Source organism: Grus americana, chromosome 5, assembly GCF_028858705.1.
Source record: "Grus americana isolate bGruAme1 chromosome 5, bGruAme1.mat, whole genome shotgun sequence".
Classification (NCBI taxonomy): domain Eukaryota; kingdom Metazoa; phylum Chordata; class Aves; order Gruiformes; family Gruidae; genus Grus; species Grus americana.
Window position 1 is genome coordinate 30420058 of NC_072856.1, and position 16971 is coordinate 30437028.

Sequence of the window (16971 nt, forward strand, 5' to 3'; positions counted from 1 at the left end):
TTGAATAGTTTGTTGTTCTTTCTAGAATCACAGCAGCTACACATATTCACAATGCCAGCAGCAGATCCCATGCTATCTTCACCATCCACTATACTCAGGTTAGCTAAAAATAATTCAACTTCCTTTTCTCTTCGCTCTCAAAAAGCATTGTTCAATGTGTTGTGCATTGTTTACTTGTCACTGTTTTGTACTGTTTGTAATAATCTTGGTGGAAGCTGTTACTTACTTCCTTTGGATCACACTGCAGATGTGTTACACTTCCTGCACCGCCTGATGTGTTGAGTGTTTACCGAAGTATTCTTGTTCCTTTATGCAAGCTTACTGTCAGAAGTGATGTCAAAAACTCACTGTACAAAGAAATGTTTAACATTTTAATCAGCTCTTTGAAATGCAATACCTCTTCTAAGATGCTGTGAAAATTACGTGTGAATATATTTGAAGTTACTTTTTGTTATGCTTGTTTAGGATCCTTAATTGAAGTATAGCATTAGTTTAACACTTACCAAAATTTTGTATCTGTCCAGCTTTTCAGATGTGCTCATCTCTAGCATTTGGCATCCAGTACTCTCCTAAAGACAATGCACCCTTTCTCTGGAGAAATTATATCCTTCCCTGGCAGGGAAGTCATTCAGTGATCCAATAGACTTTTTCTATCTCACACTTCTAACATCCTGTAATCACAGAACATTTGGGGATATTTTTCAGTAGTTTCACAAAAGACCTTTGGAATACATTAGTGGAAAATAACTCTGCAAGATCTACAAGAAAGCCTTTCACAGTCACTAGGCAGTAAAGGTTTTTTTCAAGAGGAAATCGGCATAAGAGGGTAGTTTCTCTGTTGGGTGAGAAAGCTGTTGAGTTAATGGTTTGAACATAGTCAGTGGGTCAAGGTCACAAAGAAAGGCAGTGAGACAGTCATATATACAACTCAGTTTCAAACAAAAGAGCACATCTATTTTATTTTCATTGATTAAGAGAATAATATTCCTTATTTGTATTTTTCTGTTTAGGCTATATTGGAGAACAACCTCCCCTCTGAAATTGCAAGCAAGATCAACTTAGTGGACCTTGCAGGCAGGTAATAATATAGTGAGGATCAAAAAGGTAACTTTCTCTGAAGGTGCTGGTAGTACTGCCTTAAAAGATAAAATTTAATGGTTTTAAACTTCATTAACAATAAGTCTGTCTTTTGTATACAGTATACTGAGTTAATATTGTCTCTGTCATCTGTTCTTTTGTATTGGGTATTGGATTTCATTGGGGAAGGGAATTCCTGAGTCCTCAGATCCAATACTGTACTGTTGCATACATTTAAGGTAACTCAGTTCAACCCTGTATTCTTATTAAGTGGCTTTTCCAGTAGCTATTGGTGGAATTACCAAATCTGAGCTTGAAAAGAGGGAGAAAAAAGGGAATTAATTCCTCATGGCTGCCTACTATGGGCAGGAGAAAATAATCATATCTCACTGCTTATGTTCCAAAAATTCCTAAGTCTCTGATCTTAGCTATGCATTTCAGTGAGGAACATATGGTTACACTGGATGTGATAGACAACAGAAAGACAGAAGTTGTGCTGAAGAGTTATAGAACAGTTGGAGAACATTTTTCTTTCTCTAGAATGTAAATTGCTTGCATGTCTGAGCAGAGAAAGTAGTATTGAGGGGATATACAGACTTTTGCACTAAGCCAGTCTACCCTGGCAGAGTTGTAAAATGTATGTTGTCAGTTATTTTAAGTCAGAACCACTATGATTGGGTTGCCCAGTTCAGGCTTGAATTTGTGTTTTGATAGGTCTTTAACAATAGTTTGCATCAATGACCTTGGCCTGTGGTTGTTTGGCCTATCTGAACCAGAGAGCAATGTAAAGTATTCAAAGCATATGTTTTTTTAATTGCAAAGCTTGCAATTTCTGTTTTCTTGTATGTCAGGAAAATACATAATGTTTTCCTATTGATGTATGTTAATAATTAAGGATTTTTATTTGGTTTGCATTGTCTGTTCCACGCTTGTGTGCTACAGTGAAAGAGCTGATCCCAGTTACTGTAAAGATCGAGTTACTGAAGGTGCCAATATTAACAAGTCATTAGTTACACTTGGAATTGTCATCTCCACTTTAGGTAAGCACAGTAGTTCTTTATATTGAGGGGTAGTGATAAAAGCATAGGACTTGGGCACCATATGCTGTGTCTTAATGTTTATCTCTATTTACAACAAAAAGCTGAACAGAACAGCTGTGTGGCATCTTTATAAACTGTAATAGCATCTAAGAAAATTAAGTAGCCATCACAGAAAAAGATAACTCCTTTCCTGACCTCTGTGGTATTTCTCCTTCAGCACAAAATTCACAGATGTTCAGCAGCTGCCAGAGCATAAACACCATAACAAGTGAAGGGGAGAGCAGTCATGCAGACAGTCCTTCCACAGGCAGCGTCAGTGGGACCAGGCGCCCAGCTTACATCCCGTACCGTGACTCCATCCTCACCTGGCTTCTGAAGGACAGTCTGGGGGGCAACTCCAAGACCATTATGATTGCCAGTGAGTTTGGTTTCTATTCATTGTTAACATTTTGGACTACATTACCCCCTTAAAATACATCTCTACTGTGGTGAGAAGACTGCTATATTACTTAGAGTCTGTCCTTGTAAAGATTTTTAGAAATACTTCATAGGATACTCCAGGGAACGAAAAGGCATGCTGATTGTGCATGAAGTTAAGCTTAGGTGTCTTTCCAAGGTCATAGCTTTGATTTAAAGTGATTTATCCAGTTATAAATACAATCTTGACAAGACATTCTCTGTGAGCTTGATGAAATATCCCTAAGGATATTTTTTGGTTTGTTTTTTTAAAGAAGCCAGACTAAAAAAATCCACCTTTTTGAAAAGTGATGGGTTAAACTGATTATTTTTTAAAATAGTGTTTCTCTTCTATTTGTTTTCTGTCTGTAGCTATCTCTCCTGCCAGCTCTAGCTACAACGAGACCATGAGTACCTTGAGATATGCTTCAAGTGCCAAAAATATTATTAACAAGCCCAGAGTGAATGAGGTGAGGCCTTGAGTTCTGCTTTTTGTTCTTGTTCCATTTTGTAGTGTGTATTATTTAAGGTTTATCCATTGTATCAGTTCTCTGAATAAAATTCATACCTCTCTTTCCCGTGTTAATGAGAGCTAAATAGGAGCCTGGATATTACAGAAATAATTTCCTTGATCCCCTGTAGCTTAAACCATTTAGAATTTCACACCTATTTTTACATTCTTCATCTCTGTCCATTGAGTTTCAGTCCTCCTTCTCTTTGAATTGTTATGATGTGTATGTTTACCTTATGTCTTTATCCTAAATATCGGCAGAGATACAGATCTGTTAGGATTATTTGTTACTATTTAACCTGTTACTGTAAGGAACAAATGGGAAAAACATAAACTCTCCCAATCAAAAGCATGTGGTTAAAACAAATTGATTACCAGTTGTGGAGGTTTTAGGCAGTAGTGATGAGAACCAGCATAAACAAAATCCATGGGGAAATGCATCATTCTGTCTGTCTTCACAGCAAAGTTCAAATAGTACATAATAATCAAAATCTACGGTCATACGTGGTAGAAATATAAAACTCTTGAACTGCCGCTCTTTAACGGAGCATTCTTCACCTGGCATCCCACATGAGGCTGCCAACCTACAGGGATCACGTGTAACTTAAGGACTAAATCACAATGTATCCATTTAAGGGGACTGAATTAAGGTTTAAAAGAAAGTCTTGATTCCAGCATTTCCTAATCTTTGAGCAGTTGACTTCACAACTTCAGTAGTGTCCTTTTGTGATTTGACCTGGGTGATCCAGATTTTATCCATAGATAAAAGCATAGAACCTTAGAGATGTACTTCATTCATCTGCTTTCCTAAAACAATACTCTGTTAAATCTTGGGCAGAAAGAAACCCGTCTAATCCAAGGTTTCCCAAATTCAATTTGCATCTGTATTACCAGTGCCTATAACTACTTTTTAGACATCACTAGTGGCAGCAATAGCGTGTTTGGTTTTGGCAGCAACCGTTCTCAACTCTGAGACAGGCCATGGGCAAGTAAACACGGTCCTCCTGGGCTAGCCTCTCAGCCTCCCAATGTGTGTACCCATCACTCTTTTGCACAGCCCATGCTAGACCCTTAACTCCATTCCTTCAGCTAGCTGCCTTCTTCCCCTCACTGCAAATTACCTAAGCCAAAGTGTCACTGGCAGCCCAAAGAAAGTTGATTCTTGACTCAAGATTTTCCCTGAACTGTCTGCAAAAAGCTGGTTTCCAGAAACTGCCTGTGCAGAGATGCTTATTCTGAAATTCAGTGAGATAAATGCCCCCACACATGCAGGAAGGAAATTCTTTGTGTATCAGCTACAAGGGTTTTTAATACCATGGTTGGTGACATTCTCACTTAGTCTTCTCTAGCCTGATTTTCTCCTCTGCCTTACAGAAATAACAGCATTTTTCTGATATGATGGGACTATTTTGAAGGTAAATCCATAAAAGTAGTGATGTATCCAGCTATTGTCATGATGGGAACAAATACTATGATAGGTCTGTGTTCAGAAAAGAGAAGGAACAAAGTTTATAGGAAAAGAGAACCTATCAAAGGTGGGAACCACTTGCCCCTGGGCAGAACATCCCAGGGGCCTGGCAGAGTGGAGCAAGGAGTATTGTTGCGAGTGTGCCTGTTCTCCTCTCCTCCTGACTCTTGGAACACCTCTGCATTGATTTCTTTAGCTAGGATTTGTTAAAGAATTATTTTTCCAACGTCTGTTTCTCAATGTTTCAGGATGCAAATGTAAAACTGATCAGAGAACTTCGAGAAGAAATTGATAGGTTGAAAACTATGCTGATGAGCTTTGAACTGGTATGTAGGAACACTTCCCAGCTGGAGTTCTAATGGTGCTTTAGGTGCTATGGTAGCTTACTTTCATCTTATCTGTTTATCTTTCCATGTTTATTGTAACTGGGGGGAAATTAAACTGTTCTTTGAGTGATTTCACAATGATTATAAGGCTAACTGCATTTCTGTCATTGCTCCTTTTTCTGGCATTATATTGATAATACTGAAGTGTAAGCAGTTGTGTAATATTAAAAAGGATTTCCTTGCCTGTCTTTCATGGAGTTGGATGGTTTTGTTGTCCAGAAATACCATGAAATAGAAATATTTTATTTGTAGGGATATGGAAGCACCAAGACAGTACAGAATATTAATCATTGATGTAAATTCCCTGCCAGGTTTGTCACAATCCTCTTTTCCAAAAAAGTGAACTAGGAGACCTCAACAGTATTTTGGAGATTTCACCCTGCCTGCACACTCTGTCCCCCAAGAGAAGCAGAGTACATCTATGAGCACTCACAATACAGCTGACACTCTTTGTGTTTTTCTCCTTTGGAATAATAATAGCGTCTTGGTTTTCCATGCCATGGAGAGCATGTTTTACTGGGAGAGACTGGAACTACAGTCCAGGATTTATTTACACAGATGTTTCTCTCTGTTAATGCTCTTTCATCAGTTCTTCACAAAAACACAAAAATAGCTAGAGAGGTGTAGGCTAGATGGTAGAAGGCAGCATCAAATGTCTGTGTATTTTGTCTTTCCTTCTCCTGAGCTCATCTTCTTGAAATCTTGGAGAGTGAAAGAACATGCCTGCCAGTTGTGAATAAGGAAACTAACATGTAGAATTTGGTGGCTGTTGTTTGTACAGAGGAATTCCAGTCCTTCTTGGAGCGATGACAGGGATGGAAATCTGACCGAGCTGGTTCTTCAAAATGAAATGAAGGTCTGTATCATCTATTTGATGCTATAACTAACTCTCTCCTCTTTCACTGAGCCAGTGGGGAAAATGTTGCCATAGTTCTGAAACCACAGTGAAAATGTTTTTGTCCTAATCCTTTCCTGTTTGCTCTGAATATGCAGGAAACTGCCATCCTTAATGCATGTTGGGTACTCTCTACCATTAGTGATGAAAGTCTCTTGTCCTTAATGGGATACTGTCCATTGCATATCACTAAGTCTGCACAATCTACTCCTTGTTTGAAATCCGTCTCAATATATGATAGCAATTCATTATACAGAGCCTCTCTCTTCTAAGATAAACTCCTCCAATTTATTCAAAGGAAATTATTGTGCAGTCACCAAATTACTGAAAAGATTTGATCACTGGTGACCTGGAAAGGTTTTGGAGATCTTAAAATTAAGTTTTGCTTAATGGCAAGCAAAATAACTAGTTAACATGATCATGTATCATTCTGACATTTTGGCAATGAGTCTTCAATAGGTTAAACCTGTTGTTTTACTACCTGTTGGTAGTACAGTTTTAACCCAATTTTTTTGTTGCCACAGAAATGTACTGCAATTAGAAATACACCTGCATTGCAACTGGTGAAAGAATTTTGCATCCAGCAACTGGAAAAAATTTGCTGTTCTTTATAAAGAAATTTATGTATTAGAAAAGTTAACTTGCTTAGTAAGTGAAACCGTTTCCTCTCCTATTCTTTAAGATTGAGCAATTGACCAAAGACTGGACAAGTAAGTGGACAGACAGGAAAGCCATCATGGAAGAATACAGCGTGGACATCAACAAAGAAAAAGCTGGAGTAACAATAGATTCTAGTTTACCTCATCTAATGGCCATGGATGATGATATCCTTAGCACAGGAGTGGTGCTGTATCATCTCAGGGTGAGATTTTCTCACTTGCCTTATTTTTCCCTTGAATTTGAAAATGCTTGCTTTGGAAATGAAGAGTGGTTAAGGTGGCATTACAACAAGAGCTATCAAACAGTAAAGGCCACAGCCCATGAGACACAGATAACAGGAAAAAAAGCAGAAAAGGATACATGAAAATGGAGGAGGAGGAGGAGAATTTATATATGGAATAATAAGTTGAGCTCTTATGAATGCATGTGCAAACTATTTGATAATGTATCATAAGCAAAGCAAAATACTCAAATTAGGCATTAGTAGTTTGTCCACAAAGCATGAGGACAGGTGTGTATGTGTGTGTAAACGTAAAGGATGGTGCTTAAAGTATACCAGACGTACTGGTCCTGATTTTACTAGGTACTTGTATACTTGAGACTGGAATACTTGTATATGTGTAGATTAAAGATAAAAGTAAGCTTTAACAAGCACAAGCTCCCTTTGGCAATGACTTCTATATATTGCTCTTTTAACTCTCCCAGGCCTGCCAAGTAGATTCCAGGTGTGTAGCTTGAATGCTAATTACTTGTGATCCCACTTGAGTGGCTATTTTCCAGGATCAGGTAGAAATCCTGGCCTCATAGATATTGTTTTCATAGACTCACACAATCATAGAATATTTTGCTCTGTAGCTGCTCATTTAAGGCAAGATTTTCACCAAGAACCTTTCATAACATTGCATGCATATTAGTGCACACTGTGGCTTATAATATGAATAGTTTTAGGGGATTTTTTTTTTTAATTAAGTCAGTGCTAAGGTGGACTTTTGCTTTTTAATGTTGTTTAAGCGAATGGAAATTGCTGATATACTGATGCCGTTTAACGTAAAAGGAATGATGGATGGGCATCTCTACAGAGATGCACTGATTAGAAAAAAATGTGTTAAATATGGTTGAAAATCATTTATCTGTCCAATAATAAAATATCTTAGTCCAAATCTAGATTTTGTGCTACTTGATATAGTTTAGAGACACAGGATTTTTTTTCCTGTTAAAAAGCCACAACAAATATTCGAAACAGAATTCATCCTGTTCTTTATCATCTTGAAAGAGAAACCTTACTAATTTTTCCTCATGCCAGCACAAAGAAATTGTGCCAGGTAATAATTAGGGACCAAGGAATAATGTCCATTGCTGATAAACATGCAACATGAACTACTCAATCCTACATTAACATTAAATATTTATTAAAAGTGATTGCTACTACTTAAAACATTACATTAAAAATATTGCCATTTTGGAAACTGCAAATACTTTCACATACTAATTTTAACAACACATAAAGTAATTTAAAGATACTTGTTTTAATGGAGAAACCTAGTTTGAAGGGTCACCTTCTGAAGTCATTAATGTCTCTGTCACACTAACATCTTTGTCCCCTCTTTCTTTGCTCCTAGATGCTGCCTTTTCTTTTCTTTGTGCTTTGCATCTTTTAGACTCTGGTGTCTATTACTTTCATCTGAGCAGCAAGAAGGTAAAACATTAGCAGCTCCTTACATATTAGGGCTTCAACATATATCAGCACTTTACATTGTACTTCTAGAGAGAGGTCATGGCAGCAGTTTTCACATCATGTAGAATAAACATTGTATTACTCTTTTAGTCTCTTGATATTCCATTGTTTAATTGCACTAATCAATGCTGTGCCTATGCTTAAAGAAGCTTGCTTTCTTAGGTTCTGGTTTTTTCTGGCTTTTATTAACAAAAATATATGTTTTCCCTATAATGTAACTGACTTTTTTTGCATAGCTAAAAAATACGGGGATTTGTTTATATTGTTTTAGAAAAAGATGCACTTCACAGACTTTTTTGAAAGTTTGAGTACTCCCAAAACTGAAGGAGGAAAGCAATCTCACTCTTTATGGTTCTATAATGCGCCTTAGTCAGGAATTACTGCCAGAAGAGGGTAACACTGTAAAAGCACTTCAACACATAGGAAGATGTACCTCAATATGTTAAGATTAAGTTGCATGATTGTCTCATCTGAATCATCTGTCTTTTCACTTTTTCAGGTAGAATACTCAAGATTAAATTAGGAAAGAGTATAACTATTTAAATTATTAGCTCAGTAATAGGATTTGAAAAAATGAAATTGACATGGGCTTGGGTTATGGCTATTTTTGTTTTGTTTTCTTCTTTGAGTTAGTTTGCTTGTATCGCATCTGTACCCTTGCTCTCAGCTGCCATTTTTAGTTGTACTTAAATTCACCCAGAATCACTCCACTAACTGGGATACTATTGTGAATTTCATGAGCCAATACTGCTCTAATATACTTTTCTGAATGAAATTGTATCAACAGAGAGTTATTTCAGCATACTGGAAAAAAGTTTCTTTTGGAATTATAATAACTATTTCTTTGCTAAGTCCAAAAGATAATTGATAAAGAGGTCTTTTAGGAGTTGGTTTACTTCTCTTTGTATAAAATACATGTTGCTAACTCACTTGATTGTGTGAGGTGAGTCAAAGGCCATATGGATCTTAAGTTTTCTACAAGTTGTGGCCAAGCCAGGTGGATATTTTGTGGTTGAGTCCACTAAATGTTAAGCTGACATGTAACTTGATAATTACTCCAAAGCAGAGGCACTGGGCACAATCCAACTTTCAGCCTCTCTAGCAAAGGAGTCTCAGCAGGGCTTATAGCAGAGGGCTCTGTTAGTTGGTTCAGATCGCTGCGCTCTGGGAGGAACTGAATGATAATCATTCCCTTTCCCTCCAGTGATGAAAACCACTGTGATTTACCCATAATTACCCATAACTGCATCATCTTACAGTAATGCACAGCTTCCATTTTCCCAGTCTTCAGGCTTCTAATTACTACTTCTGGCTTCATCTTTAAATCTAGGCTATATTATGCTTGGACCAGAAAGCATATTCAATTTATTCTGATCAGAATACAAAAAGCAAGTAGTTTAATTATAATTAATTTTAATATGACTGAAAGAGTTGCCACAAAAGTCATTTTAGACCGCATTCACTAATCAATTTACAATAATTATGTACAGTGTCTCTTCAAAGCTGGGAAATGATCTTTCTTTGTTTTCCTAAGGAAAAAGATAGAACCGGTAATGGAACATACTAGACAGGTGGTAAATTCATTGCTTTTTTTGGTACTTTTTGCTCATAATATTAATTAAATTACTCTTCTTGTATTGATATTTGCACTGTACCATGTGAATAATGTCTCCTTTCCATCACTGACCCATAATATGGTTTGAGTCTGCTTGTTCTGGAGACTTTTGTTCCTGAGCAGTTCATTTCTTTGAAGTTATTGAATCTGCAAGTTTGGGAACTTGCCCATATACCATAATCACCAAGACGACTTTTTATAAATGTCATTTAAGTTTCAGACAAAAGTTGTCCTTTAGTAATTAATTTGAAGAATTCGTAATCTGTGACAGAGTTCCTTTACAAAATATGAATTCTGTTACTTTTATATCTGAAAAGCCTAGCTAACTGAAGAATCATTTTGCAACTTCTTTCTTGCTGCGTGGATGTTTATAAAAAGAATTATCTCATTTCTGCAAACAAGCCTCACTGTAAAAATTCAAAGCATCAGAATGTGTGTTCATATTCAAAAGATTTGTCTGAATCATAGTCCAAAAATCATGCACTGAGGGTTATTTCATCTACTGGAGTCATAATAGGAGAAGCTGACATAGCTGCAGGATAAGAAGTAATTGCATTGCTATTGGGGACAGCAGACTGAAGTATTACAAAGTAGTAAATGGAGTTTGCTGTAAACAATTCAGTCATTCAGAGGTGATTTATTTCAAGGTATTTGCTAAGATGCTGTACCAAAGCTTTTTTAATTATTATATAATCCACTTTCAGTAACCAGCTCTTAAAGTAGTTCTTTTCTTGTTTTAGGAAGGAACAACCAAAATTGGAAGAAGTGATTCAGACCAAGATCAAGACATTGGTAAGAGAATGATATTACAAATTATTTTATGATATGGTCAGGTCAAACCAAGAGGTTTACCTTTGTCATGTGTAATAGCTAGGTAATATTTCTGTTTGTCAGCTTTCTTTATAGAAGAAGGCAAGTAGAAGAGAATAATTTCTTAAGTTTGCTAAAATCTTTCAGTTATTTTTTGTTTTTCTTTAAGAGGTCAAAAAGTCAATGGTCTTGACCCAATTGAGATCTCTTCAGAATTTGTGATACAAAGTATCTTCATCCACCATCCAAATCTTGTTATGTTCTATCCTAAACTAGTGGCACAAGTGATCGTGAGATATTGAAAATACTTTTAAACTGTACTTGGGCGGAGTATTTTACATATAAAATCCAAATTATTCAGATTTTTTTTTTTATTTAATTTCATTTCTGCTCTGAATTTTAACAGTCAATCTCAAGAGCTACAAATTACAATAGAGAGTTGAAACTTTCTGCAATGTTTCCAATTCTATTATAATCTCATCCTTGGTTAGTTCTGCTAAGTTTGGTTAAGTTGGATTATTTTCTGCCCGTAGGTTAGTAAATTATAAACAATAAATGCAATAATAGCGACAAGAAAATTCAGCATAATAGAAGAATTTGCACATCAGCTCACAAATCAGAAAGTAGTGTATAGTTTTCCAGAACCAGAAATACTTTAAAAGAGCAATCTCACTATTTTAAATCAAGTAAGTTTTTTCTGTGAATGGGTACTTGGCTAGCAATCAAAGACAACAATTTAATCTGCACATGACATAGTTCTCCAAGGTGTGAAGTATGCAGTCATAGTGTCAAACAGTGCGTGGTACTTCATTCTGAGGAAAATAGTGCAAACCCAACCCCTTCAATAGGTGAGATAAAACAAATCTATGCATTGTAGTTTTGCAGGGTCGGTGGATTGAAAGGGATCATTGTATAATAGACAACAACAGCGGGATTGTAACACTGCGACCAGTTCAGGGCGCACACTGCACTGTGAATGGATGTGAAATCACTGGATCATGTCGTCTGTCACAAGGTAAGGCTTGCTTTTTCAGTGAATGCTGCATTATAATCACCTTACCTCTGGAGTTTAGAGACAAGGATTTATGGAACTCATGTAGGTCTAAGAAATACATCACTCAGTCTCATCGTGCTGCCTGGCACCATGAGATTTGATCCATGGCTAGAGCTTCCAGACTGGGACAAATAAATTAAGTACCCCATAGAAAGTAAAATGAAGACATAGGTGACAATATTAAGACCCCTTTCAGCAGCAGTAGTCTGTAGCCTTCCGAAAAAGGAAGACTTGCAATATGGTTGAACTGACCTTCAACTTTTTCACAGTGTGTTTAGGTGGAGGGTACTAGCCACTGAGTCATAGGCTGTGGTGAACATGCTCAGATGAAATGGATCAGGCTCCCGTATTTTCAGGTTTTTTAAAATAAAAAATGCAATCCAGTTTCTTGCAGTGATCTGGATTCTTAGAAAGGTAGTGTAAAAACAAGTTTCCGGCAGTGGGTTGGTTATGTTTTTGATATGCAGTCATGCTGGTCTTTAATATGAACAGGGAATTTACTGTTATGTTGAGTTTGTAGAGATCTTCAAGATTAGTTTGCTTGGATGCTGTCATTACAGAATGATAAATTAGCTGTTCCATAGTGGCAAATTTTAAAAATAGTTCTGTGCTCTGTGATGGTCAGAAAGCTGTTGGTCAGAATGTTTTTTGGTTTTTTTGACATGCTATTCTGTAGTCATTTGTACGTGCTGTAGTCTGTATACTGGAGTTAAGAAACTGCCAACATTCTAGGGACCAACTGTTTGATTAATTACATCTCTGTAGATTTCTAATAATTTTTGTTCACAGGGGCCCTTGTTGTCCTTGGCAAGTCTCATAAATTTAGATTCAATCACCCAGCAGAAGCTGCTGTCTTAAGACAAAGAAGATCAGTAAGTTCTAAAACTGTATTTTTCTCTCCTAATTCTTCATTGATTTTCTTAATTATTTTCCTTCTTAAAAGCAAGCCTCATATAGATAATATTTCTTCTCATCATTGTATTCACTTGCTTCATTTCCTCCATCTAATGGTCTGTAATGACACTAAACCTTTTGTGGGAGGACACTAGTGCTTCTTTCAGATGTGCTTAGCAAAAAATGATGCAGATCCCCTGAATAATTTAGCGTTTCCTATTTCTAGTCATGACTACGGTAGAATTGAAACAGAAAGGCAGAATGCCGCAGTGAAAAGACCAGTTAAGAATCTTTCCACATTTGATAATTTTCTGAATTATCTTCTTTCTCTGTCACCATCACAAATGAGTTATACTAGAAGAAATGGAAAATTTATGGGATTAAGTGCTTCAGTATTGTTGACTCTGAAAGCACTTAATTGTTACATGTATCAGAAATATCAGAAATAGAAAAAATATTTCGTGGTATGTTAATCTTAGGAACTAACTACCGCAAGATAATATTTGGTCAGCTAGTCCAATAATGTTTCAAAAAAAATAGATAATTCTTAAAATGACTGGCATGTATAACTAAAAAACTTAAAGAAGGTAAATTTTCTGGTTTAGGACATAACCATATGTCTTAATAACTGATATTGGCAAGAATCTACCTTTTAAAATGGATTCTCATATAGTAATGATTTATCCTTTCTGCTCAACTGTCCTTTTGTACTCACTTCTGTAGCTAAGGGGCTTAACTTCCATTTGTTTTCATTCTTAATTTCTTGATTAATGAAACATGCAGTACATAAAAACAGAGCTATGAGAAGACGTGTGCTCAGTAACAAATACTTAGCAATTTTGCAAATTATCAAAGACTAAGCAGAAGTGTAAGTGAGATTATAAACTCACATGGGAGGTGTTATGCAGCATTGCATGAAGTAGTTAGCAACGGCGGTATTAACGATAACTTGGAAGTTCCTGGGTTGCTGTGATATTTTTTTCTTCCTGTTGTCGTGTGTTTTGTAGATTAATGAAATCCCACCCATTCTGAGTTGTGGAGCTTTGGACTGGCTCAACTTGGATGGAAGTTGCACCCATTCTCCTCACTATATCCTTTCTTCTCTTGGCAAGTAAGTTTAAAACAAACAAACAAACAAACAGTTTCTCATGTGAGATGATGTCTGAAACCAGGATTTGGTTCAGACAGAATTAAGTTGTATATAGAATAGGTCCCATCACGTTTTCAAGTGATCAAATAAAAGTGTTTGAGAAAATGCATTGGCCAACTAACTAATATACGGTGTTATGATATCCAAGCAACAAGCCTGAAAAATTATTTATTGATGCACAATGAATATTGATGCACAATCAAGACAATGCCTCAGATGAGACTGTCAGACAGCCTTAATTCAGTTCACTTGCACAGCTGCATTATAGCTGTTTTGATTTACGAGCTCATCAATAATTTTTACAATATTCTTACTTCAGTGCACAGAATGGACTTTTCTAGATATGATTTAGCCAAGGTAATTATTACCAGTTCAGTTACCCTTCTAATTTGTTGTGGAAATCAGAAGGTTTGTGTGTTCATAAATTCCCTTTAGTTCAAGTCCTCATTGAGCCCTTCATCTCAGAAAGCCATTGTGATTCTCTCTTTTTTAAAAACTGAGCAGTAAATAAGGCATAGACTGCTTTTGAAATGTTGAAGAGCTACTTGTACTCACAGTATCTAGTGTATGCTTTTCATGGCAGAGCCTTTCTGAAAGGGAAAGGATTGGTGTGAATGAAGAAGGTGATTAGTATGTATCAGAAAAATGAATTTAGATATCTCCTGTGTTTCAGTTCATAACATTGAAAACAGAATATCACAGAATTAAATGTAATTAAGTTATTTCTCTTTTTTAATTCCTCTCAGCCTGGCACATTCAATTGACCTGTTAAAGGCAAGAAACAGCCATTTTCTCATTCCTATCTGTTGATAGTTCTGCTTCTTGCTAGAGTGTTTTGGGTGTAGTAACATGCTGGGAATCTTTTATCTCTTTGTAGAGGAAGTATCTCATCTTGGTTTTTTATGAGCATAAAATGTTATCTCTATTTTGAATGTTTCTTCGTACTTCTTGTCAAGAGGCTTGCTTTCCACCGTGGATAGTGTGTTTCTGTATGTTCTCTTTAATGTATCTAATCTCTGCATTTGCTTTTCATTTGCTTCAGTGATACCTTTCTATACAAAATGGTATTTAATTTTGTTTCTTTACTGAGGTACATTTTACATATCACTGCTGTCATTTTCTTTGTAAAAATTACAAAGAATTTAAAAATAAAGATTGCTCTCATGACCTTCAAAAGTAGATACCAAGTTGCTCTTTACATGAGTATAGACATCAGAGGTGGAGCTTTTGTCACAGAAATTTGTTGATGGTCCTAGAAAAACCTGCAGAAATCCCAAAGCATTGTGAACAGTTTAGCACAGAATTGCACTTGGTTTCCCCCTTTTTAACCTGACAAAACTAAAGAACATTTCTGATTGATTTTTTTTTTTTTCAGACCATGTTGAGGTAGCAGATTTGTTTGTATTAATCAATTTTTTAATCACTTGGACATGACTGTGCATATTACATTGCTTAACATTACCCTCGTGCTTACCTAGAGTGTTTCAAATGGTTGCTTCAGTGACAATGAAAAGCATTATGGTATTGCATTTGCTTGATTTTTATGAATGTCCATCTCTTACAGGAATAAGCTATAAACTATGTCTAATATTAGGTGTCTTTCATCTTACATAATCCAGTGGTCTTTTTTTCCTCTTGAATACTTTTTGGCAAAGGTAAACTGAATTGATGCACTCAGCCTTCCTTTACAGTAACCAGTAAGCCTGTGTTTCTGTCCAGACAAGTAGTTTTGCTCATGGAGGGGGTTATGATTGAGACATCTAGCCTAAGATCTATAATATAAGATGAGATATATGTGGTCTCTCAGATGTCCAGCTTTCGTGAAGAAAAGTGGCTCTCAGTTACTGAAAGGTGTGTCTGAGGTACTTTGCAAACAGTAATACAGGGCTAAGTGGACTACGGGAGTGCTTATTTGCTCATCAGTAAAAAGTCCACCTAGTGCAGGGTCTTGTCTCTGTTAGAAAGAGATACTTAGAGGAAAGTATAAGAGCAGGGCAAGCTCTGTGTGTGTGTGTGTCTCCCTCTCCCCCCTCTCACGTGATAGTTCTTGATGCTTTCCCAGCTGCTAGCAGTCTGCATCTTAGAGTCTTCTTCTACTGAAAATTACAATAACATCTCTGAGTGTAACAGGCTCAGTGAAGTTTTCTTGCCTTCCTTTGAATATCTTTATGATTTCCAATTTTTATTTTTACAGTCAAAAATGTGGAAAATGTAAAGAAAACAAATGTTCTCCTGAACTAAGGTAAGAATATTAATGTGTCTAAATGACGCTGAATTTTTTGGCCCCTCTAGCTTTTTCTTTCTCCTCTGCTACACTGATTCCCTCCAGAAGAGATGCGAACTATGCTTCAAGCTTTAATTTGATCTTATCATATTGAAACAAGAATCTGTACACGCAGCTGAGTTATAGGCAAGTGTCTGCAACCATGTTCTTTGCTCATACTTGATCTTGTGCAAATGGTTTGCACCTTTGTTGCATGTGTAACCTGTATTTTAAAGCCATGACTAGAATGGAGTTTATGCTGAAGCTGACACCAATTTACAATATATAAGAACCCTGAAATATATTAAATTTTCTGTCAGTAGTAGATACTGTGAATACTCATTAGTATATTGAAAATTCCTTGGACAGATTGGGTTCTTTTCTAGTAAGAAGAAAATGGCTTTATGGAAGAGTCCAAAAATGAAGTCCTAGCACAGAACATGATTCATTCATGCAAAGCAGCACAGCAGCTGCACACAAAAATCATTCAGAAATTGTTGGGCTTCCATGGCTTTAAGTACTCTTTAGTCAGGAACTGATGGTACGTTGCTTTCTTCTAGATTTTTTTATTTCGGAACATATGAACATATATATTATAGTAATGATTACTTGCAGTTTTATCTCCCGTGTTGTCAGTATGATGACATTTTTCTCATCTGCTTTTTGTGGGTTGAATTACCAGTTCAACATCTAATTGTATGTTAAACTCTTTGCAGAAATTAGAGACATAACAAATTTCTACCATTGCACCCAGATATTAAAACTTTAGGCGTGAAACCTTCCTTGAAAAGGGGTGTAATTCATTGTACTCTTACTTGGCCGCTTACTTGTACACTCTACTCGGGAGAGCCCCAGCACTTCAAACTTCTGATGTTTGTTCTCAGCCAGCAAACACACAGAAGGCTTGTGACTGGCATCAGTCATCATGTGATAGCATCACCACAAATAAGTAGATAA

The 16971-nt window shown here is 36.4% G+C and overlaps 1 protein-coding gene across 2 annotated transcripts in view; it reads left to right on the plus strand.

The window, feature by feature from the left end:
• The window catches only part of STARD9 (StAR related lipid transfer domain containing 9), a 113705-nt gene that overhangs the window by 63896 nt on the left and 32838 nt on the right, over positions 1-16971 (plus strand). For both annotated transcript variants that reach the window (XM_054828639.1, XM_054828640.1), the window contains exons 9-21: positions 26-98; positions 1011-1078; positions 2020-2117; positions 2335-2535; positions 2946-3043; positions 4801-4878; positions 5720-5794; positions 6516-6695; positions 10584-10635; positions 11531-11668; positions 12497-12579; positions 13609-13712; positions 15946-15993. In XM_054828639.1, coding sequence (XP_054684614.1) covers positions 26-98; positions 1011-1078; positions 2020-2117; positions 2335-2535; positions 2946-3043; positions 4801-4878; positions 5720-5794; positions 6516-6695; positions 10584-10635; positions 11531-11668; positions 12497-12579; positions 13609-13712; positions 15946-15993 — 1296 coding nt within the window. The remainder of the gene's footprint in view (positions 1-25; positions 99-1010; positions 1079-2019; positions 2118-2334; positions 2536-2945; positions 3044-4800; positions 4879-5719; positions 5795-6515; positions 6696-10583; positions 10636-11530; positions 11669-12496; positions 12580-13608; positions 13713-15945; positions 15994-16971) is intronic.